The 24176-nt window shown below is 40.7% G+C and overlaps 1 protein-coding gene and 1 non-coding gene across 6 annotated transcripts in view; one reads left to right on the top strand and one right to left on the bottom strand.

The window, feature by feature from the left end:
- Positions 1 to 24176, top strand: part of TUBGCP4 (tubulin gamma complex associated protein 4) — a 41278-nt gene that overhangs the window by 12252 nt on the left and 4850 nt on the right. For all 5 annotated transcript variants that reach the window (XR_007152745.1, XR_007152746.1, XR_007152747.1 and 2 more), the window contains exons 3-13: positions 2780 to 2902; positions 3268 to 3321; positions 4361 to 4417; positions 7592 to 7671; positions 10213 to 10414; positions 13148 to 13313; positions 13534 to 13658; positions 18606 to 18656; positions 19072 to 19177; positions 20656 to 20763; positions 21195 to 21333. Coding sequence is in view for 2 of the 5 variants with exons in the window: in XM_047861216.1 (XP_047717172.1) it covers positions 2780 to 2902; positions 3268 to 3321; positions 4361 to 4417; positions 7592 to 7671; positions 10213 to 10414; positions 13148 to 13313; positions 13534 to 13658; positions 18606 to 18656; positions 19072 to 19177; positions 20656 to 20763; positions 21195 to 21333 (1211 nt within the window). In the remaining 3 variants the exon portion in view is untranslated. The remainder of the gene's footprint in view (positions 1 to 2779; positions 2903 to 3267; positions 3322 to 4360; positions 4418 to 7591; positions 7672 to 10212; positions 10415 to 13147; positions 13314 to 13533; positions 13659 to 18605; positions 18657 to 19071; positions 19178 to 20655; positions 20764 to 21194; positions 21334 to 24176) is intronic.
- Positions 17474 to 17578, bottom strand: LOC125169149 (U6 spliceosomal RNA). The gene has a single exon (XR_007153482.1). It is a non-coding gene; the product is annotated as a U6 spliceosomal RNA (small nuclear RNA).

The following is a 24176-nucleotide window of genomic DNA, read 5'->3' as shown; positions in this document are numbered from 1 at the left end:
AGAGTTCCAGTTCCAGAGGTGAGATCATAAAGCATCATTTCAGATCTGTTTCCTCTTTTGCTTCTAACTACCTTAGTCGCACGGAGGCGATCAACTAAAATCTTTGTGTTTCATTTTTGTCATTTGTAAATAAAAGAGTTAAATCAGAGAAGGTGCTTGGCACATAGCAAGCACTTAATATATATTACCCATTAATTGGTGGGTTAATTGTAATTAATGGTGTAGAGGTCAAGGATTTGTGTCCTGCTCTATCACTGACTGGCCATAGTCTGCCTGGCGGTAACCTAATGCTCAGAAACTAGAGCTCACTTACTTACCTATCAAATAGGGATGATAGTGCCTATCTCACAGTGTCAGAAAAAATAAATAAGGTAATTCATGCAAAGTGTTAGCACTCATATTTTTTTAAAGAGAGATTTTAAAGTTCCCTTTTGTTTTTAACTGTCTGTAATTCTGTCCGTGGTAAGTAAAAAGATTGCTGAATTGTGTGACTCATTCAGTGACGACTATTTCCCACTTAAAACCATGATTCTGGTTGAGGAGGAAGGCAGGGACTTCTAGAAAGGAAAAGGAAAGGTTTCTGAAATAAAGTCAGTACCCTCTGTTATATAAGTTGGTTGTCAGGCCTTTGGTGGCCATCTGTAGGGCACAGGAGTTGGAGAATAATGCCTTGTATTTTCATCTCTGGGACAGGGATTCTGATTCTCTCAAATTGGTTTTTGCAAACATAAGCTAAATGTGAGGTGAAAATCTAATCAATGCTATAAAATCAATATTAAAGAGGGCACATGAATTATCAGAGTTGGAACCTATACACACACACGCACACACATATTATGAAAAGGCCTCATTTTAATTTTTTGTATATAACGTAATTTTTTTTTTTAATTTTTTTTTTTTTCTTTCAACGTTTATTTATTTTTGGGACAGAGAGAGACAGAGCATGAACGGGGGAGGGGCAGAGAGAGAGGGAGACACAGAATCGGAAACAGGCTCCAGGCTCCGAGCCATCAGCCCAGAGCCTGACGCGGGGCTCGAACTCACGGACCGCGAGATCGTGACCTGGCTGAAGCCGGACGCTTAACCGACTGCGCCACCCAGGCACCCCATTTGTATATAACATTTAATAGAAAAAAAAATCTGCCCTGTATTCGTGTGACTATATGGATTTTATATAATATGTGAATTCTTACTTTCCTGAATTCTAAAGATAGCTGTAGTGCCTCTTTTTTGGAACAGTAAAAAGCGTACTTAATTTCTCTTTCATTTAGTGATAAATGAAGACATTCAGTTCTCTGGAATGCCATAAGATCAAAATAAAATTGGCTACTTGTAAGCCAATCTGTTCCATTTCATCCCATGCCCATGCTGGTCTTATTATAGCTGTGAACCTCTATCTTCAGGAACTGCTAGTATCCTTTGTGGCATCCCCTGACTACACTGTGCCTTTTAACCCCTGAGTCCAAGCTTCCTACCCCATTTGTTGTGGAATTCTGCTATTGTGTCTACTGTCACCAGAGCCTGATCACTCAAATCAGTATGCAGCCAGAGAGTCCAATCATCGTGGTCTCTAGTCCACTCCCTCTGCAGTTGCCCTGGTAAAACTACAAGAGGCTCTTAGAAAAAATTGCAGGTTTCCTGAAAGACAAGCCATATTTGTAAATTGGCTCTTAGTGAGAGTCTTATCACTCCCCATGTTGACTATCAGATTCATGCTCCTGATGAATTACCAGGCCAGGCAGGAGAAGGGATTTTAGAAGGAGGATTGAGGTGATTTTATTTATTCACTAAATATTTACTTTGTGTTCAAAGAACTGTGCTAGGAGCTGAAATACAAAGATGAATAAAGTGTGGGTCCTGCCTTCATGAAGTTCTTGGTCATGAGAGGAGGGCATATAAACAAAAGAACAATTCAAGCACTACATAGAGATGTTATGAAATCAACAAAGAGGGAGCGATTCGTTTCCTAGGGAGAGTTAGGAAGGGCTTTGGGAGAAGAGATGCTTGAGTTGGGTCCTGTAGGAAGAGTAGGCATTTGTCACAAAGATGAGTACAAGGTTATAAGTGGAACACATCCACATTCGTGGGGGTGAGAAATAGAAGCAAGGCACATTTGGTGAGCTGTGGGTAGTTTGGAAATGAGAATGTGAAGTTGGAAGCAGTAAAAGATAATTTTAGAGACAGAGTTAAGGGCCTGAATGTAGAAATCATTGTATGCCACGTAGGGGAGTGGAGATGTTATTCTGGGGCAATGGGAAGCCACCAAAGGGATTTCAGCTGGAAGTGATAAGGTTAGTTGTAGAAAACCTTCACTGACAATATGAGGTTCTTTTTTTTTTTTTTAACATTTATTTTTTGAGAGACAGAGACATAACATGAGTTGGAGAGGGGCAGAGAAAGAGGGAGTCACGGAATCCAAAGCAGGTTCCAGGCTCTGAGCTGTCAGCACAGAGCCTGATGCAGGGCTCAAACCCACAAACTGTGATATCATGACCTGAGCCGAAGTTGGACATTTAACCAACTGAGCTACCCAGGTGCCCCAATATGAGGTTCTACCTGGTTGTTTGTAACATGTAGGATGCTTGGGAAATTAAAATGTTATCACATCTTAAAAGGTCAGAACTCAAAATCGGCCTCTCTAGTCAGGCTTTCCTCTCACCGAAGCACTGCTTTGATGTGGAATTATTTAAGCAAAAACAATAATACTATTAAGGGATAATGTCTTCCTCAGGTTTTAGAGTCTGAGCTGTGAGGTTTAATTCTCTTTGTTTGATTTCAGGATCACCATCCATCTCAGCAGGGCCAAGGTGGGTTACATGGAATCTACCTAAGGGCCTTCTGCACAGGACTGGATTCAGTTTTGCAGCCTTATCGCCAAGCACTGCTTGATTTGGAACAAGAGGTGAGAGAGGAGATATGGGAACAATGTCTCTGGGACAGCAGATTAGGGCACATTCCTGAATTTGAAATACCCTTGGATGTGGTCAGATAGCTAAGAGAGAGCTGTTTTCTTCGTGGCTAGGGGGTAGAGTGTACTCTGTGATTGCCCAAGCCGTGATCAAAGTGGTGTGCAGATCATGGCAAAGGTATCAGAGCCCCTGTTTTTTCCTCATCTGAAAAATCAGAATTAATAATCCATAAACTATCAATTCTCCATAGCCTAAAATTAACACTGAGCCTATTCTCAGATTCCCATCTAGTTTTCAGAGATCAAATAGATTCGAGATGTCTCAATTGGAGCCTTAATCACAGTGTTTTTTGTTGCAGTTCCTGGCTGACCCCCATTTGTCCATATCACATGTCAATTACTCCTTGGATCAGGTATGCTTTCCAAATAACAAAATGCCAGGGCGCCTGGGTGGCTTGGTCGGTTAAGCGTCCGACTCCAGCTCAGGTCATGATCTCACTGTCTGTGAGCTCGAGCCCCACGTCAGGCTCTGTGCTGACAGCTCAAAGCCTGGAGCCTGTTTCAGATCTGTGTCTCCCTCTCTCTCTGCCCCTCCCCTGTTCATGCTCTGTCTCTCTCTGTCTCAAAAATAAATAAATGTTAAAAAAACAAAAAAACAAAAAAAACAAATAACAAAATGCCTTGAAATCTGTTGATATTGTTAGAATACTCTAACTTACAGGGTTCATGGCTGGCTCATTCAGTGGAACATGTGACTGTTGATCTTGGGGTTGTGAGTGTGAGCCCCATATTGGGCAGAGGGATTACTTAACCATAAAAAAATCTTAAACAAAAAATGAGGAATTAAAAAAATAATCTAACTTGGGGCTCCTGGGTAGCTCAGTCAGTTAAACATCCGGCTCTTGGTTTTGGCTCAGGTCATGATCTCACGGTTTGTGAGTTTGAGCCCTGTATCGGGCTCTGTGCTGACAATGCAGAGCCTGTTTGGGATTCTTTCTCCCTCTCTCTCTCTCTCTCTCTCTCTCTCTCTGCCCCTCCCCTGCTCTCTGTCTCTCTCTCAAAAATAGATAAATAAAAACTTAAAAAAAAAAAATCTAACTTAAGACATTAAGACATTCCTTCTGGATTCAGAGCTATGCATTTTATATCTTGTATGCTTTCCTAGATCAGAGCTGTTTGGAAAGCTCCAAATTTAGTTAAAATCTAATATCTGATATTAACACTCTATGTTGACTTCAATACTAACAATTATGTTAGCCTCAGAAATAGAAACTGCTTCTATCTGCCATTCTCCCTTTGTAGCCAACCCCCATATCAGCTTGCCCTCAGATACTGAATCTTGGCTGTTCTGTGCTCTTGCCATCTTTATGTGATGTGGGACTATTTAGAAACAAAAGCATTTCCTGAGCCAGTTCTCATTAATTATTCTCCTAATTATTCTCCACTTTGCAGTTCCAGCTCCTTTTCCCCTCTGTCATGGTTGTGGTAGAACAAATTAAAAGTCAAAAGGTAAGAACTTTCCTTTTTTATCTTTGCTGTGGGAAGTGCCAGGGATATAGTCATAATTAATTTCACCTTACATTCTTTTTTGAGGACCATAATCTTTAGTAGTTTTTATTTATTTATTGTTTTTTTTTTAATAATGTCTGCTTGGGTATCTTGCTAAATGCAAAAAATAAGCTGTCGCTCTGCCCTTAAGCACCTCCTGATCCAGAGGGTGGGGGTGATGTTAATAGATGTACCCTGGTAAGAGGATTCTGTCTGGTAAGAGAAAAATGCTAGGGGTGATATTTGAAAGTGAGAGCATTTTGCGTTAAGGATTTGGGATTGTTGGATATGGATCTTAAGAAGCAGAAAGTTAATCTTCAGAAAGAATAATACATTTAGGTTAGGGTGATAATTCTTTTCTAAGAATTAGATCATTGGGTAAAACCCAGATGTTTCTTTTATTAAATACACCTATTACCACAAGTTTTTATTACATGCACTGAAAAGTCAGGGTCCCCAATACCAGAAGAATGTCTTTTCTGAGTGGAGTTAATAATTGAGGGATAAATGCTTTGAGATTTCACATTAGAAGAAGAATCTGCAAGTCCATAATTGGATGAGAAAAGACAAATGGATTAAATATGTTTAACCCTGTTTTGTTTTTAAAATGTTGTAATTGTGCCTTAGCTTATTAGGAGTCTTCACCTTGATAAATGTAACTAGCTAACTACTTAATTTACCAGGTTTCCTCTTCATTTTTTTGCTTGATAAGTGTAGGAGTTTTCACTGTGCTGTGTTCATGAGGAGCCAGCAAAGCCAGTGAGGGAGGTGCTGTTTGGCCCTTCAAAGCTGATTACCCTCATCAATTAATATTCAGCTTTTATTGTGCACTTACTGTACACCAGGCACTATGCTAAGTGTTTCACGTACTTCATCACATTCAGTTTTCTAAGGGGTCAGGTAGGTTAGGGAATGTGCTTAGGGTCACATGGATGGTAGGAAATAGTAGAGCTGGGATCTAAACCCGGCTCTGACTCGAAAGACTATGCTCTTAACCACTCCACTAAACTGTCCCCCCACCCCGCCCCCTGGGTTGGAGAGGACCTTCTAGGTACATGGAGGTAGTGTAAGGGTTGCATGCTTAGCTGCACATCTCAGTTGACTTTCAGATTCCACTGACCACAGGAAGGAGAGTATAAACTGAGTAGGGGGGTTGGAGATGGGCAAACCTTCCTTCTTGCCAGGGTGGTGGTAGAGAAGCCAGTGTGTTCTGCCTCTACAGAGTTCAAACATGAGGTGGTCAAGAACATGGGCTGGGGTGAGAACTGGGATGATAGCAAACAGACACAAAGGGATTCTTTTAGAGTGATGGAAATGTTATAAAACTAGATTACGGCGATGGTTGTACACACTGTAAAATTTACTAAAAGTTGTTGAACGGTACACTTAATTCTGGGTGTATTTTATGGTATATAAATTATACCTCAATAAAGGAGTTTTAAAAAGAGAGATAGGGGCGCCTGGGTGGCGCAGTCGGTTAAGCGTCCGACTTCAGCCAGGTCACGATCTCAAGGTCCGTGAGTTCGAGCCCCTCGTCAGGCTCTGGGCTGATGGCTCGGAGCCTGGAGCCTGTTTCCGATTCTGTGTTTCCCTCTCTCTCTGCCCCTTCCCCGTTCATGCTCTGTCTCTCTCTGTCCCAAAAATAAATAAACGTTGAAAAAAAAAATTAAAAAAAAAAAAAGAGAGAGAAGGACATAGAAAGAAGCAGCAGAGTTTTTTGAAAACTGTAGACCTTAGAGCGTGAGTTAGGCCTTAATCTGAAATAAAGAGCTTTCTTCTTAGCTTGGAATTTTAACTCTGAATGATTCTGGTTTCTCTAGTGCAGTACTTTTCAAACTTCATTTTACATTAGAATCACCTGGAATAGATGGTTAAAACCACGTGGCTGGGCCCTACCACAGGGATTCTGATTCAGTAAGCCTGGAGTTGGTCCCAAGAATTTCCATTTCTTACAAACTCCCAGGTGCTGCTGCTGCTGCTGCTGGGGGCATATGGATGGGGTGGGGAAGAGTAAGTAGAGTGGAGGTCCATATTTTATAGAATAACTGTTGTGATACTGTGATCTATAATAAATATAGGGTGGCCCCTGGGTGGCTCAGTGGTTAAGTGTCAGACTCTTAATTTCCACTCAGGTCATGGTCTCACAGTCGTGAGACTGTCCCTCTGCCCCTCTCCTGCTAGTGCTCTTTCTCAAAAAAAACAATAAAAAAATAAAAAAATAAAAAAATATATATATTTCATCTTCATCCCCTTTCTGGCACATAGCTTCTAAAACCTTTGGCATTTCCTAAGTGGTAAGAATGATAAAGGTGTCTTGGTATTCATAATTAGCCACACCTGAGTCTATGGTAATTAAGTGACTTTTGGAAAGCACCTAAGGATTGGCTGGTTGCCAGGGGAAACAAGCATTTGATTGGAGGATTGGGACCTTCATACCCCTGACTTCTGCGGAGAGGAAAGGGGCTGGAGGTTGAGTTCAGTCGCTAGCAGTCAGTGATTTAATCAATTGTGCCCATGAAGTGAAGCCTCCATAAAAATCTGAAAAGGCTGGTTTCAGAGAACTTGTAGGTTGCTGAACCAGAACACTTCTGGCTACAATGCTGGGCCCACGCTCTACGGGGACAGAAGCTCCTTTGTTTGGAACCTCACACTGTGCATCTCTTCGTCTGGCTCTTGATTCATATTTTTAGTATGCTTTTTAATAAACAGGTAATCTAGTGAGTAAACATTTTCTGAGTTCTGTGGGCCGCTCTAGCAAGCTAATGGAATCCAAGGAAAGGGTTGTGGGAACCTCTGATTTATCAGCCAGTCAGCCCTGGGCTTGAGATTGGTGTTAGAAGTGGAGGGGAGGTCTTGTGGGACTGACCCCTTCACCTGTGGAATTTGATGATGTTCTGGTAGTGTCAGAATTTAGTTGAATTGTAGGACACCCAGCCGGTGTTAAAGAATTGCTTTGTGGTGTTGGGAAAATCGCCCCTGCACACGTTGGAATTAGAGTCAAAATTAGAATTCTCTGTAGCTCTTTAGCCTCATTATCTGCTGGATTGTGCTCTCTGGATTGAATACCGAATATGAGTTTGTCCTATGCGAGCTGTTAAAATGGAATCCAGTTTGACAAGGTTGTATTTTGCACAGATTCATGGTTGTCAAATCCTGGAAACGGTATACAAACACAGCTGCGGAGGTTTGCCCCCTGTTCGAAGTGCACTAGAAAAGTAAGTCATGGCTTAATTGGGGGCAGGGGTGGGTGATCAAGTGACTTGACTTTGCACTTGTTTCATTTTCAGGTCATCTTAGGTTTCCCTCTGGGAAAAGTTAAGACCAGGATAGAAAAGACCCATGTATGATGGCTCAGAAACTGCAAAAAGAATGTTAGGAAGTGTTGAGGATCAAAGCTAGGATCTAGTCACCTAGATGACCTTGAAGCAGTGCTCTTTAATTTGGGGATATCATTATCCTTGGAGAATTTCCATTACATGTGTCAGATAATGTAGCTATACCTAAACTGTGTGTGTTTTGAGTAGCTGGCATTTTATATCAAGATCCTTAAAAATGTTTATAATCCCATTATGCCATTCTTAGGAATTTTATCCTAACACCTATTCAAAAGAAGAAAATAACCATATGCAGAAACATTCACTGGAATGTTGTCTGTTTTATCAGGACATTAGGAAACTACCAGCAGCAGAAGAAAGCTAAATAAAGGTATATTCACTTGATGGTCTATAAAGGTAAAATTAAAATTAAAAATACTATAAATATAAACACTGTCAAAATCTGCAAAAGGAAACTTCCCAGAACATGCTTCAGGGACTTAATTCTCTATTATTGGGCCTTTTTTTTTTCCTAATAAAAGAATTGTATTTTGATTGTAGAAAATACAGACCTGTAAAGAGAAGAAATAGATTTTCTAATCTTTGAGATACCCAATATAACTTTCACTGTATATTCTCTACGGTTTCTCTATACATATACATAGTTTTATGCATGGAATATAAAATCTTACATAGATCCCGTGATTAAGTGCATGTTTGTTATATATTTGCAGGACCAAATTTTATAGACCAAATACTCGAATGTACTAAATGTAAATTTTGATTTTTTAACTATTTTTTTTTAATGTTTATTTATTTTTGAGAGACAGAGACAAGCATGAGCGGGGGAGTGGCAGAGAGAGAAGGAGACACAGAATCCAAGGCAGGCTTCAGGCTCTGAGCTGTCAGCACAGAGCCTGATGCGGGGCTCGAACTCACAAACCGTGAAATCCTGACCTGAGCCAAAGTAGGAAGCTTAACTGACTGAGCCACCCAGGCACCCCCCTCCACCTGATTTGATTTTTTAATGATAGATTCCATTCAGTTAGTTTATTATAAATAGCAGACTCAAGCTCTTCTCATTTCTCCCCAAGTTATTTTGAAATTTTTCAGATCTACAAACATTTGAAAGAACAGTATAGTAAACACTGTATATCCTTCAGTTTCACCAGTTGTTAACATTTGGCCACATTTGATTTCTTTTTCTTTTTCCCCTCTGTATGGACTGTGAAATATATATATGTAAATATATATAAACATACACACATGCACACCATGTGTGCTAAATCATTTGAGAGTAATCACAGATACAATGCTTAACTTGTAAATACTTCAGCTTGTATCTCTTTAGAAAAAAGGCTTATATAACTTCAATTGGTTTATATAACCTCAATACCATATTATAGCCAAAAAAAGTTAATGTTAATTCAACAATATATTATCCAAAAATAAATCTGAATTTCTCCAGTTGTCACCCAAAAGTCTTTTACCCTTGTTCTTTTTTGCACTCCCGGATGGAGTCTGCCTTTTCCTGTGGCTTTTTGCAGCCACCTCTTTTTAGTCCCCTTTAATTTGGAGCAGTGCCCTTCCTTGCCTTTTTAATCTTTTGATGACATTGACATTTTAAGAGTCCTAACCAGTCCATTTTACAGGCACATTTTCAGGGTGCCTGGGTGGCTCATTCAGTTAAGCGTCCAACTTCAGCTCAGGTCATGATCTCACAGCTCATGAGTTCAAGCCCTGCATCGGGCCCTCTGCTGATGGTGCAGAGCCTGCTTTGGATTCTCAGTCTCCCTCTTTACTTCTCTGTCCCTCCCCCATTCACACACTTTCACTCACTCTTTCTCTCAAAAATAAGTAAACATTAAAAAAAAAAAAAACACAGGCACATTTTCCTCTTTGTAACTAAGATGTTATCTGGGGAGTGATCCTTTAAGACCATGAGAATGTCCCATTCTCCAACAACCTTTCTGCGTCTTGAAGGATTATAGGATTGTAGGAGATATACCTAGGAGATATACCTGCCTCTAGCATAGTGCATCTACTCTCCATATGTGACTCCAACAAAAATAAAACAAATTTAATACTGTGTTAGCCAGACTCTTATAAGCACATTTAATTTTAACAAGAATCCTTAGTTTTGGAACTCCTCCACACAAAAGGAGGAAAGAAAATGTGCCTCTTCTAAAAACCCAGCAGAACACTTATGAACATTCAGACTTCAGCATGTAGGCTACAAGTGTGGAAATTTAATCTCTGAGTTCATCCACAAACATTTAAATTAAAATAGCACAATTATTTTTAGCCTAATTGGTCATTTCCCTTCTGAGTCATCAGACCTCTGTTTGTCCTGTCACAGTTTAGAGCATGGTCTCCGTGCAGCTGTAGGCTTCAGTGTCTGCGAAGTGGACTTCTAAGGCTCCTGCTTTTCTCTCCACTCAGGATCCTGGCCGTGTGTCATGGGGTCATGTATAAGCAGCTCTCAGCCTGGATGCTCCATGGACTCCTCCTGGACCAGCATGAAGAGTTCTTTATCAAACAGGGTCCTTCTTCTGGGAATGTCAGTGCCCAGCCAGAAGAGGACGAGGAGGATCTGGGCATTGGGGGACTGACAGGAAAACAGTTGAGAGAACTCCAGGACTTGGTGAGAACATGGCAAGAAGTCTGGCGTACTCCTGCCCAAGTCAGAGAAGTTGTCAGCTAGATGACCTTTTGGTGATTTCTACCCTTCTCCCCAGCTCATCAGAATCGAAGCACCTTTCAGAAATTCTTTAGACACAAACACTTGAACTTGGCTTTATCTTAACTGCATTCTTAATACCTAACTTAATGGGAGACTACAAAATAGAAAATATATTTGTGAGATTCCTTTGTTTCCCCTTGTCCCAGTATATGCATTTATGAGGTTAATGAGTCTTTTCAGGTAGTCATGTGGTTACCCTACAGCGTTTAAGTGCAGCTTAGAGTTTCCATTAGAGTACCAAAAGTCCTATATTGTCTTTATTCATCCATCGATCTATTTATTCATTCGTTTATCCTGCTACAGCATTTTATTGAATGCCTGTTGTAGGCCAGGCACTGTTCTAGGAGAGTTACTGGGTGTTTAACTGAGTAGATGAATAAAAGGTAACAGACCCTATACTCAAGGAGCTTATTGTTTAGTGGAAGACCTAGAAAAATAAACAGTGACATTAAAGTGTACAAAGTGCTCTGGAAAGAGCAAGTATGGGTATTCTCAGAACTTAGAGTAGCTAGAGAAGGCTTTTCAGTGGAATGTATGTCTAAATTGCAAAGAGTTTGGAAGGAGAGGTTAAGAAACGTTCTAGGCAGAGGGAAGGATGTGTACAAAGTACAGAGACCATGAAAGACCTGGCTTATTTGAGGAACCAGTAGTAATACAATTGAAATGGTCAAGTAAAGGCTGAAATACAAAGTACAAGGGACAATGGAGGGGAGGGGGAAGTAGTAATCGATGAAACTGTTGAGGTAAGATCATGAAAGCCCTTGTCATCAATGGGAAGGTATTTAGACTTGAACCTCAAAAGAGCTTGGAGTCAGTGAAGAATTTTCAGCAAGAGGTCAACACAATGAGACTTTATGATAGATGACTCTGGACACTGTGTGGGGAAATTGTTTTTTAAAAAATCAAGGGTCGCCTGGGTGGCTCAGTCCTTTGAGCATCCAACTCTTGATCTCAGCTCAGGTCATGATCTCATGGTTTATGAAATCAAGCCCTGCATCAGGGTCTGCGCTGATCGTGCAGAGCCTGCTTGGGATTCTCTCCCTTCCTCTCTCTCTGCCCCTCCCCTGCTCATGCTCTTTCTCTCTCACTCTCTCTCTCTTTCTGTGTAAATAAATAAACATTAAAAAAAATTAAGACTAGCAGCAGGGAGGTCAGTTAGGAGAATGTTGGGGACACTCAAGTGAAAGATAATAGTGGCCTAAACTGAGGGTAGTAACAGTAAATATGGAAAAGAATAGAGAGGCTTGAGAGAGACTTAGCAGGTGGAATGGGTAGGCTTTAGTGTTTGGGTAGGAGTCCAGAAGGAAGAGTCAAGAATGATACCTAAGTTTCTGCCTTCAGTGGCTAGGCAGGCAGAGATGATAAGGAATGTATATGGCAAATACCGGGGGAAAGAAGATGGTTCCAGTATTGGACATGTTGAGTTTGAGGTATTGCAGGAAATGTTCAGTGGGCTGAGCCTGGAGCTCATGAGAACAGTCTAGCTTGAAGATAAAGATTACAGAGTCATCAGCATATAGACGTTTTTAACCTGGGGCCCCTGGGTGGCTTCAGGAGGTTCTGTGAAATGTATGTTTGTATAATGCTATGTTCCATAGCGTTTATAATGCAGAGTCCTATGATGTAAAAAGACTAGAAATACCTGTTATAATGATCAATTCAGTGACAGAAGAAGATGTGATTGTCTAAGAAGAGTGAGGAGAACAAGAGGAAAAGAGAGTCTGGGCAGTCCCCTGAGGACTGCCAGCACTGGAGCACAAACCAGAAAGGGTAAACAGCAGAGTTCAAAGTCAGGATTGTGGAGCCCAGAGTTCCTGCTGGAAGCTGGAGGATAAGGATCAAATCCAAAGCAAGTCTGTGTGTGTCAGAGTTAGCTGGAGAGCTTATTAAAACACTGATGGATGTCTAGGCCTCATATGCCAGGCTGTCCTAGATCTGGGGAAGGGCTTGAAAATTTGCATTTCTAACAGAGTTTCCAAATAACAAGTTTCCAGCTGATGCTGCTGGACTACGAGCTACAGTTGGAGAACCACTTGGCTAAATGACTTGGGTTACATACTAGTAAAGAGCTGAGGGGTGCCTGAGTGGCTCAGTCTGTTAAGCATCCGACTTTGGCTCAGGTCATGATTTCACGGTTCATGTGTTCGACTCCCATGTTGGGCTCTGTGCTGACAGCTCAGAGGCTGGAGCCTGCTTCAGATTCTGTGTCTTCCTCTCTCTCTCTCTCTCTCTCTGTCCCTGGCCCCCCTCTCTCTGTCAAAAATAAACATTAAAAAAAAAAAAAAAAAAGAGGTGGGCAGAGCAAGCATATGTACAAGACGATAAAGTCCCTACAGGTAAGGAAGCAGAATTCCTGACATACCGCACAGGGTTTTACGTAGTAAAGGCAGAGTGAGGACTAAAATCCTAACGTTAAAAACAACCACAGTGATTTCCACCATGTTCTCTCACTATCTGAAAATGGAAATGTATTCATCTCTCTAGTGGTAATTTAGGCATTCAGATTTAGGCATTCAGACTTCATTTTAAAGTCCTTCTAGAAAATATAAGTCATGGGTTGGGAGAATTAGTGATGTTTTCTTGCTTTCCTCTTCTTCATACATCATGTCTGCTACGGATTATTTCCTGGAGTAGCGCCTGATAGAGGAAGAGAACATGCTGGCACCATCTCTAAAACAGTTTTCCCTACGAGTGGAGATTTTGCCATCCTACATTCCAGTGAGGGTTGCTGAAAAAATCCTGTTTGTTGGAGAGTCTGTCCAGATGTTTGAAAACCAAAATGTAAACTTGACTAGGAAAGGTAAGACTCTCATTGGCTAATATACCATCTTCACAGGCCCTTTTTCATATTGCATGGCCCCAAAGAATGCTGGGTCAGAGTGAGTGGCTGGTAAAGTTTAGGTACCGAGTTTGCAGCACAACCATTATAGGCTTACTTGAGAAGCGTCTGACCAGATTGTAAATCCTTGCCTGTCCCGCCGCTCTCTGCCTTCCTTTAAAGGTGCCTTCCTGTTTTGCAGGATCCATTTTGAAGAACCAGGAGGACACCTTTGCTGCAGAACTTCATCGGCTCAAGCAGCAGCCACTCTTCAGCCTGGTGGACTTCGAGCAGGTGGTGGATCGTATTCGTAGTACTGTGGCTGAGGTTTGTATTTCACAGTATATTTGCTTAGCGAGAAAACAGACTAGTTCCCCACAAACTGAGTACTTTCGTTGCTTCTTGATTTGATTAGAACTCAGCTTGGAGGGAATTGTTTGAGAGAGTTGAAGGGCAAGAAGTTTTGTTTTTTTTTTTTTTAATGTTTGTTTATTTTTTTAGAGAGAGACACAGAGCATGAATGGGGGAGGGGCAGAGAGAGAGGGAGACACAGAATCCGAAGCAGGCTCCAGGCTCTGAGCTGTCAGCACAGAGCCCGACGCGGGGCTTGAACTCACAAACCGTGAGATCATGACCTGAGCCAAAGTTGGACACTTAACCAACTGAGCCACCTGGGCACCCCAAGAAGTTTTTAATGACAGAGGCAGAGCTTCTTTAGTCTTTTCACACCCAACAGGAGTTCGCTAGTTAACTACTTAAATTGAATAAAGAGAGGGCTCACTTTCAATTTCAGACAGTTAGCATTTGGAATCTGTCAATATAGTTGGCAGGAACTGCAAAGAATCAAATGATTCTGGGTAAATTTAGCATCTCACTTACATTTTAGATGGCTTTACTGCTAACTCTTTCATTTATGGATATAATGATCTTATGAGGAATGCAGAACAAGTATTATTTTTCCATTTTTATAAGCAAATGAACCAGAAAGCTAACTTGTCCAGTGTTGCACAGTAAGTAACAAAGGTGACATCAGAAACAGGCCTTGTGACTCCTATTCAGTGTTCTTTTTTTTTTTTTTTAATGTTTATCTTTGAGAGCGAGAGAGAGCATGAGTCGGGGAGGGACAGAGAGAGGGAGACACAAAATCTGAAGCAGGCTCTAGGCTCTGAGCTGCCAGCACAGAGCTCAATGCAGAGCTTGAACTCACGGATTGCAAGATCATGACCTGAGCTAAAGTCGGCCACTTAACTGACTGAGCCACCCAGGCATCCCCTACTTCATGGTTCTTAAGTAAATTGTGCTTCATCCACCATCTTAAATTGTGACCAATGATTTTTCAAATGGGCATTTGTTCTGTGCCTTAAAATAAAATTTGGCTCCCAGGTGTGTGATAATGTGAAATGAGATCTTTAGTCAGACAACTGTTTTGTTTGCTATATTAGTGGTTTTCAAGTTTGGCTGTGCATAGAACTGCTTTGGAAAATCTTAAAACATGGATCTGTATCAAATCCTCACCTCCAGAGCTGCTGACTTAGAGATCTACATCGAGAGGGAGAAGTAGGTAATAGTATCGATACCATCCAACTAGACAGCCAACCAGCAAACCACTGCAGGTGATTGTGAAGTGTACCCGGTGCGCTACGGTATCTAGAACTGCTAAGAAGTTTAGCATCAGATATCCTCACATTGGAAACATAGTAATCAATCATGAATATGATTTCCTTTCCCAGTCACTATCTCAGAAATTCAGGGCATGTGAGACAGAGCTATGATGTAGATGGAATATTAGATCTTAAGATATCACTTCATTTGATTCTTTGTGGGCAACTAAAGATCTACATGCTTCTGTCCCTTTATAATTTCAAGGTATTGCCCCTCCTCAATCTGTAACTAGAGCAGCTCTAGTCTAAGGGACACTTTATTTTATTAAATCTATTTCTGTTCTCTTATTATTCTTGTGCTAACTCTGGAATTAATTCATGAAGGAAAGTAAAACCTTAATAATACAAGATTTCAAAAATGGTTTTTTCTTGTGAAAGTCTGAAATGCAGATACTGCTAGACATTACATTTCCAGTTTGTAAAAAATGATAGACAAAGAACTGAAGTTCAGACTCTTTGAAGTCTTTTAGAATTGTAGCTAATAGGCTTTTTTGTAAGGTATTACCTTAATAATAACAATTTATAGTAATGAAAATAGTTTCCTTTTTAGAAGGAAAAAGGGGGGAATGTCTCACAAATACATATCATACTCGTCCCTTTTTTTTCTTCTTTCCTTCTTGATTTTTTTAGAAAGTATACACACTATATGAATTTATTTATATAAAGTTCAAAAACAGTTAATACAAAGTTTAATGTAAATGTTCAAGTGCAGAACTAATCTGTTGTTAGATGTCAGGATCGTTTCTGACCTTGATCAATGGGAAGGGTAGGAATAGGGTTCTCAGGGTGCTGCTTATACAGATGTGTTCAGTTTGTGAAAATTCTCTGAGCTGTAAACTTCTGATTTGTGTGCTTTTCTGTATGTAGTTTTAGTACTTCAGTGAAAAGATTTTTAAAATTAATTCCTACACATGTAATGGTTTGTTATTTTAATTTTTTAGTTAGCTACAGTTTTTATGTAGAGAAGTGGCAGTATTGATTTTTGTGCATGGGTCTTCTGCCTGACCTCTTAAAGTCTTTTTTTAGTTCTCATAGTTTGTTGATTTTTCTGAGTAATGATTGTATCGTTTGCAAGTAAGATTTACTTCCAATTTTAGGCTTTTGCTTTTGTTTTTTTTTCTTACAGTCTTGGATTTCTAATACTACATTAAACAGCTGGAGTGGTAGTTGATACAAACTGTGTGGAGGCAATGCTAGTAAGAGGTGATGATGAGCATTTTTGATATGTTGGCTCTTAAACGTCATGTACCTACAATTTCTTTGTTACTCCAATGTTTGCTGAGGGCCTTTGGCACATAAGTTTATCATGTTAAAAAAAAAAAACAAAAACTTCTTCCTAGTTTGCTATGAGTTTTTATCATAAATAGATGATGAATTTTATCAACTGCATTTTCTATGTCAATTATGGTGGTTTCTTGCTTGGAGTTCTTTTTCTCCTTTAGGCTACTCATATGGTAAATTGTGGATTAGGTTTTCAGATGTTGAATCTTCCTGAGATAAACTGTACTTGAACATTTTATTTTTTTAATACACTGTTGGATTTGGTTAGCCAGTACAGTACTTGGAATTTTTGCATCTATGTTTACTAGTGAAATTAGACTATTCCTGTTTTGTTCTCATGTGGTTGTGGAATAAAGACTAGAAACCTCATGAAATGAGCGAGGCGTCTATCACTCTTTTCTATTTTCTAGAACAATTAATAGAAGACAGGAGTTATTACCGAAAGTTGGATTGAACTTACCTGAAAGATTATCTAAGCTAGTTGTTCAAGGGGAAATCTTTACCAATTCAGTGTATTTAAATCTATGTTAATCTGTTCAAGATCATTATTTGTCATACTAATCTTGGTATTTTCTACTTTTCTAGGAAGACCCATTTCATCTAGATTTAATTTTTTAGAAAATCTGTGTTTAACTATGTGTTTTATTTTGTATTTTCTTTTAATCTTTTACTGTTGAGTCTTGCTAATCTTTTCGAAGAACCAGCTTGTGTTTTTATTACCTTCTTTTCCCCTCTGTTTCATTGATATCTGCCTTTATTTTTTTTTTCTTGGTTTCTTGTTTTTGTTTTTGTTTTCTGTTACTCACTACCAATTTCCAGGGTTGAAAACTTGACTTTTCTATTTGTAACCCTTATATCCTAGGTAATCTATATAAAGCTTTCCATATTGCTTTGACTGTGTCTCACAACTTTTTTGCATGGAGTATATACATTAACATCCTTTTCTAAATAATTTTTTTTAATTTTTTTAATGTTTATTTATTTTTGAGAGAGAAAGAGAGACAGACAAAGCATGAACGAGGGAAGGGCAGAGAGGGAGAAATAGAACTTGAAGCAGGCTCCAGGATCTGAGCTGTCAGCACAGAGCCCGACGTGGGGTTTGAACCCACGAACTGCAAGATCATGACCTGAGCTGAAGTCGGACGCTTAACCGACTGAGCCACACAGGCTCCCCTAAATAATTGTTTTATTTATTTTGAGAAGAATATGGAATGCTTCATGAATTTGTGTGCCATCCTTGCACAGGGGCCATGCTATTCTTCTCTATCATTCCAATTTTAGTGTATGTGCTGCTGAAGCGAGCACTCTTCAGTAATTTCTGATTTTCTTTTTAACCCCAGGAATTTATTAAGCTTTGATTTTTATTGCAGTACAGTTGGAAAACATAGTCTGTAGATTGGTCCTTCGGAGTTGAATGAGGCTTCCTTTATGGATTGACGTAGGGCCCGTTTTTTGTTTTTAGGTTTTAGGTCTGCATGTGCTCAGCAAGTGTATAGTCTGTGAGTCTAGAGTTCTCTGCATGTTCTAATGCCTCATTTCCAGGCTATATGTTAGGTGTGTGCCTATTTCTGATGAATATATATTTATTTATTGTTTTTCCTTTTATGTATAGATTATGTACTCTTTATCACTTATGATATATATTTATATAAAGTATATATATATGTATTTTTTTTTTTTTTAAGTAGGTGCCACGCCTAGTGTGGGAGACCAACTCATGGCCCTGAGGTGCCAAGACCTGAGCTGAAATCAAGAATTAGGAGCTTAACCGACTAAGCCACCCAGGCTCCCCTTAAATATATATTTTTTTACTTAAATTCTATTTTATTAGTTAAGATCATTACCCAGCTTTCATTAGTTACCTCATATCTTCTTCCATCCTTTATTTTCAACACTTTTTACCCTCCTTGCTCCCAAGCAGCCACTGAACTACTCTCATTATAGACTAGTTTGCATTTTCTAGAATTTATAAAAGTGGAGTCAAACAATAGGTACTCTTTTGGGGGAAGAGGTGGGTCAGGCTGCTTTTCTCGTGATTATTTTGAGATTAATCCATGTTGCATGTATCACTAGTTTCATTCCTTTTTTTTTTCAATGTTTATTTGTTTTGAGAGACAATGTGTGTGACCGAGTCGGGGAAGGACAGAGAGGGAGAGAGAGAATCCCAAGTCAGGGCTTGAACGCACAAACCTGGAGTTCATGACCTGAGCCAAATTCAAGAGTTGGGCACTTAACCAACTGAGACACCTAGGTGCCCTTGTACAAAATCATTCTTTTTAGAAGCTTTCATTGGAATGGAATTTTATCCCTGTTTTATATATTTTTTTCACAGCATCTCTGGAAGCTGATGGTAGAAGAGTCAGATTTACTGGGTCAGCTGAAGGTAATAGTTTAGCTGTCTTTTAACTCTTGAAATGATGCTGGTGGGCAGTGACTCATTCTTTAGGCTGTCTGACGAGCACTGGTGGCCTGTACCTAGACTTCCTGAGTGGCCTCACATGTTCTCATCCAAGAACACAAACTCTACCTAATTTTACAAATGTCTAGAGTATAAAGGTTTGGGTGTTTATTTTCTTCTGGCATAATATTGTGTTGTCATTGAATAAATGATACCGAAGACACACCCATTGTCCTGCCTTGAGGAATTGCTAAGTATGCCCCTTTGACATGTCAACAGCCTGTATCCTTTTTAGGTTGGGCTTAACTGATGAGATTGGAAATTTTCTGTGTAATTAGGCTAGTGAGGAGCTCCTGGCCATGCTGCATTACTGGATTGTAAATTGAAATTCTTTCCACAGATCATCAAAGACTTTTACCTTCTGGGACGCGGAGAACTGTTTCAGGCCTTCATTGACACAGCTCAACACATGTTAAAAACACCACCCACTGCAGTAACTGAACATGGTGATTGCCCTGTGGGCCTGAGAATGACCACTGTACTGAAATTGCTGCTAAACTGTTTAGTTTGTTCCACATAAGAGCAGCCTGGCGAGTTGCGGAGCCATGTTTCCAAAGGCGGAAGGCCTTTCAGGTGGGCTGTACATGGAGGTCATTGGAAGTAGCCTCTTGACCCTTCCTGGAAGAGTGGGTACAAATCAGGTATTTTATCAGATTATAGTCCTACCTTCCTTATGGGGCATATCAGGACTTAATGCCACATGTATTAGAAATCTTTAGGTTGTGAATGATGGAAACTTAAACTGAACTAACCCAGGTAGAAAAGAGAAATGTATTTGCTATTATATTTGTAACTCCAGTGGGATAGGAGTATAGCTGGGCCTCAGAACAATTGAGGGACTAAAACTAGGGACTTGAATACTGCTAGAATTCTCTTTACTATATCTTGTCTGTGCCTTTTTCATGCCGTTTGATGGCCTTCCAGTCCCCTTTGGAAACATGGCAACAGTTCCCAGGAACTACCTCAGTGTCTACTGGAGGAACCAAATCCAGTTTTTCTGGAGCAAATTGTAAGATTCCAGGAAAGGGTTTTGATTAGCCTAGTCCAGATCATATACATACCCCTGCATCAAAGATGGCAGACATTAAGATACACCTCCTTCAGTGAAGTGTTCACCCTGGACTAATGGGAATGCTCACCGTTCCCATTCAAACTACATGAGGAGAGTCGGGTAAGGATCAGAATCCAAAAAAGAAAATAGGAAACCGACAGGGTTACCATTTTTCTAACTGTAAAACAAGAGATGTCCATTCTACTCATATCAGACTTTTTTCATCACAGATATCAGAAAACCCAATTCAAAATCATGTAAAGGGGAAGGAAAATTTATTGACTTTCATAAATGAGAAGGTCAGAGTATGATGGCTTTAGGCAAAGTCCAATCCAGTGGCTTACACGATGCCTTCAGGACTTGGTGTCATTCTGTCTTTCACTTCTGCCTTTTTTCTCAGACAGGCTTGCTCCATATGGTAGCAAGATGGCCTCCAGCCAAGCTCACATTCTGCTAAGGCCTCGTTTATCTCAAAACAAAAACAAAAACAAAAACAAAAAAACCTCTTTCAATCTGAATAGAACCTCTGCATTGGCCTGGCTTGAGTCATGTTCACATCCCTAAACAAAATAGTATAACAAGGTAGAGAATTACATTCCATTTGATCATGCCTGCATCACCTGTTTACCCTAGAATCAGGTATTGTCAGCCCCACTGAACTACGTGGATAATGCTGGGAGGGGTGATTCTCCAAGGAAAATTGGGTGCTGCTAGCAGCAGCAGGAGGAGGAATGCATGCTTAGTGACGCTAAAGCAACCCGTTTCCACTGCATCCTGCTGTGTCAGGCAGGCTAGAGGAGACGTGGAAAGCCGGTGGCATCTGGGTCTGTCACATAGCCTAGCATTCTCATCAGCCCATGTGCTCTCTTTCAGATGTGAATGTGGCCTTCCAGCAGTCTGCACATAAAGTATTGCTGGATGATGACAACCTTCTCCCTCTGTTGCACTTGACGATTGAGTATCATGGAAAGGACCATAAAGGTTTGCTGCTCTTTCTTAGATCTTTCTGCTCTTACTGGTCATTGTCTGTTCTCTCATCTCTGCTTCCATCCACCTCCACAGAAACCATATCATTTCTGACCTTAGAAGTTACCTTGTCTGGTGCCCTGTTTCATATGGGAGAAAAAGGAAGTCCAGAGAGGCTAAGTGGGACGCCCAGGCCATGATTTTCTTTTCATTTTCGTCCCACTGCTGGAAAGCTCTATTTATTTCCAGCCACCAGACTTTAAAAGAATCTAAAAGTCCTCCTAGAGAATCTCCCACAGAATTTCCTTGCCTTCTGCAAGTCCCTTTTTGTCCACTTTATGCTTCTGACATTGCAGGCTCAAGTGAGCGCTCACTTCATGAATGTGACTCACCTTGCGGAAGCTCTGGTTCTAGGTTAGCAAAGCTGTCTTTTTTCTTCTTAACAGATGCTGCTCAGGCGAGAGAAGGGCCTTCTCGGGAAACTTCTCCCCGGGAAGCCCCTGCATCTGGCTGGGCAGCCCTAGGTCTCTCCTACAAAGTGCAATGGCCACTGCACATTCTCTTCACCCCTGCTGTTCTGGAAAAGTGAGTACTTATGAATTTCTCACACAGGTAGATATTACCTCCCTTACTTCCAAGGGTGGAAATGATCAGGAATAGAATTGGTGGGAGCAAGATAACCATCCAGCTGGTGGTTGTAAACAATTTGTAAATCGGGGGTTGCAAACTGAGACGCCTTCATAGACTGGACAGAAGACAGTAGGGAGTAGTAGGGACAGGGATGAACGAGAGGGTCAAACCCTTCAAACCATCAGTATGGTAGTAGTGGTGGTGGTGTTTGTTTTTAAGATTTTATTTTTTAAGTAATCTCTATACCCAACTTGGGGCCTGAACTTAAAACCCTGAGATCAAGAGTTACGTACTCTACCAATTGAAACAGGTCACCTCTGCTTTTTTAAAAAATTTTTATTCTTTATTTAAAGTTTATTTATTTTGAGAGATGGCACACACAATGTGGGGAGGGGGAAAGGAGAGAGGGAGAGGGACAGAGAGAGGGAAGAGAGAATCCCAAGCAGGCTCCTCACTGTCCATGTAGAGCCCAATTTCAGGCTCAAACTCAGGAATCCTGAGATCATGACCTGAGCGGAAATCAAGAGTTGGACGCTTAACCTACTGAGCCATCCAGGCACCCCTGCTGCTGTCTTGTAAGTTTCAAGATAAGCAGTTTACAGGCTGCCAGTTTGTGACCCGGGAAGATGCAATCTTGGGTACCACATGGAGAATCTGGGCCTCGTTAATTCCATCAGACTAGCAAGTTGCCTCCCTAACTTTTGTAATACTTCGTTGATCTTCTTGGGAAGAGTTTCCAAGTCCAAGTGTTTGCTGCAGACTTGAGCCACGTCCGTAACCCCGCTGGAGAGGCAGTGGGGACAGCTTAGCTGAGGGGTAGAATGAAGGAGCTGGACCAAGGTGATGAGAGACTTTTGGATCAGCTCTGTTCTTTATCCTGAGAGCTTACCACGTGCTATTGCTCTACTCTGTCAGGACCTCATGTCTCCAAGCCAGGGAATGAGAGCTCTAGGGGAAGGGAGGTGGGAAGAGCATGCTTGGCTGGTGGTGGCCTGTGAAATCCGCCCCCACAGCATTTTAGGAATTTCTCAAATCCTATTACGGGATAGGGCACTGGCCCCTGCCCTGGTTGGAGGATGGAGGCCATTGTCCTCGGGCTAGATGAATGGAGAAAAGGAAATAAATGAAGAAAAGGGCCTCACTTCATCTCTCTGCTCCTGTTCACAACCCTGTCTACTTTTTGGGGTAAAGAAGCTTGCAGTATGGAGAACAGGCATGAACTAGAAAAGACAAGGCTGGTTGAGGGAGATTTCTGTGGCAGGTTCAGAGCCCACAGCACACCTAAGTAAGCTGCATGGACCTTGTCCAAAGAGCCTCCACAGCTCCCAGTGTCCCACAGGCAAATAGTCCATTTACCTCCTCACATATCAGGCTGTGAACACCATTGAAGAAATCAATCTCCAATGTATTTTTAAAAACTTTTAATTATGAAAATTTCCAAATGTATACAAAAGTATGGACTATAATCGCTCATGTATACCTTATCAAGCTTCAGTAACCATCAACATTATGCTATTTGTTTTATCTTTTTTTCCCGTTAGAGGCTTTATAAAGCAAATCCCAGACATGTCATTTCACTCCCATCACTCTGCAATTCAGAAAAGGCATGTTTTGAATGTAACGACAATGCACTTATCACACCCAGTAAAATTAACAGTAAGTCTTTATCTGATATCTGGTCCACATGGAAATTTTCACAGTTATCCACAAATGTCTTTTTTTTTTTTTTTCTTACAAATGTCTTTTTATGTTTGGGTTTGTTCAAATCAGAATCCAAACAAGGTATACTATTTTTACTATGTTCCATTAGAAATAGATGATTTTAAGTGTTTACTTATTTTTGAGAGAGCGTGAGCTGGGGAGGGGCAGAGAGAGAGGGAGACACAGAACCTGAATCAGGTTCCAGGTTCTGAGCTATCAGCACAGAGCCCGACATGGGGCTCAAACTCGTGAACCATGAAATCATGACCTGAGCTGAAGTCAGATGCTTAACTAAGCCATCCACGTGCCCCAGGAATAGATGATTTTAAAAACCAAATCAGATTGGTTTCTGCAAGCCTTCCAACGAACAAGTAAATTTATCTGGTTCTGCTAGGAATTAGCTGTCCTTCTCATGTGTCTTCTTGTGCAAGGCAACTAGCCCCTGAGCTTGCTGTGAGGCAGGAGATAGAGCTCGGTGAGGGAGCCTTCGATTGTGTTCTCTCTTCTTTGGGACAAGAGAGTCAGATAACTATAATCCTTGTTTCCACCATATTTTTATTACTGGTCCATATAAGACCCTCCTTCCTTTTTATACATAACCATAAAACCACTTCCCAGCACCAAAGCTGGAACACTGATAGTAACGTCCTTCTGCCTCTGTGGTCTTTCCCAGTCCCACTCCCTTGGCTCCCCGAGCCCAAGGTGACCCCTCGCCTACATTCACGTTTTCTATCCTGTTTATATTTAGTTTTATAACATCTATATATATATTCCCCCAAAGTATGCTTTTTTTCTACTTGGTTGTTTTAAGCATTAATAAAAAAGTATATCAGGGGCGCCTGGATGGCTCAGTCAGTTAAGCATCCGACTCTTGATTTCTGCTCAGGTCATGATCCCGCAGTTCCTAGATTTGAGCCCCATGTTGGGCTCCGTGTTGACAGTGCAGAGCCTGCTTGGGATCTCTCTCTCTCCCTCAAAAATAAACATTTTAAAAAGGGTATCAGGCTCTAGGTAATCTGAGATTTAGCTTTTTTATTCAAAATCACATTGCTAGGGGTGTTCTTGAGTTGTACAGCTGAAGCGCATTACTCTGACAG

Source organism: Prionailurus viverrinus, chromosome B3 (genome assembly GCF_022837055.1).
Source record: "Prionailurus viverrinus isolate Anna chromosome B3, UM_Priviv_1.0, whole genome shotgun sequence".
Taxonomy (NCBI): Eukaryota; Metazoa; Chordata; class Mammalia; order Carnivora; family Felidae; genus Prionailurus; species Prionailurus viverrinus.
This window is presented reverse-complemented; position numbering and strand designations above follow the sequence as displayed.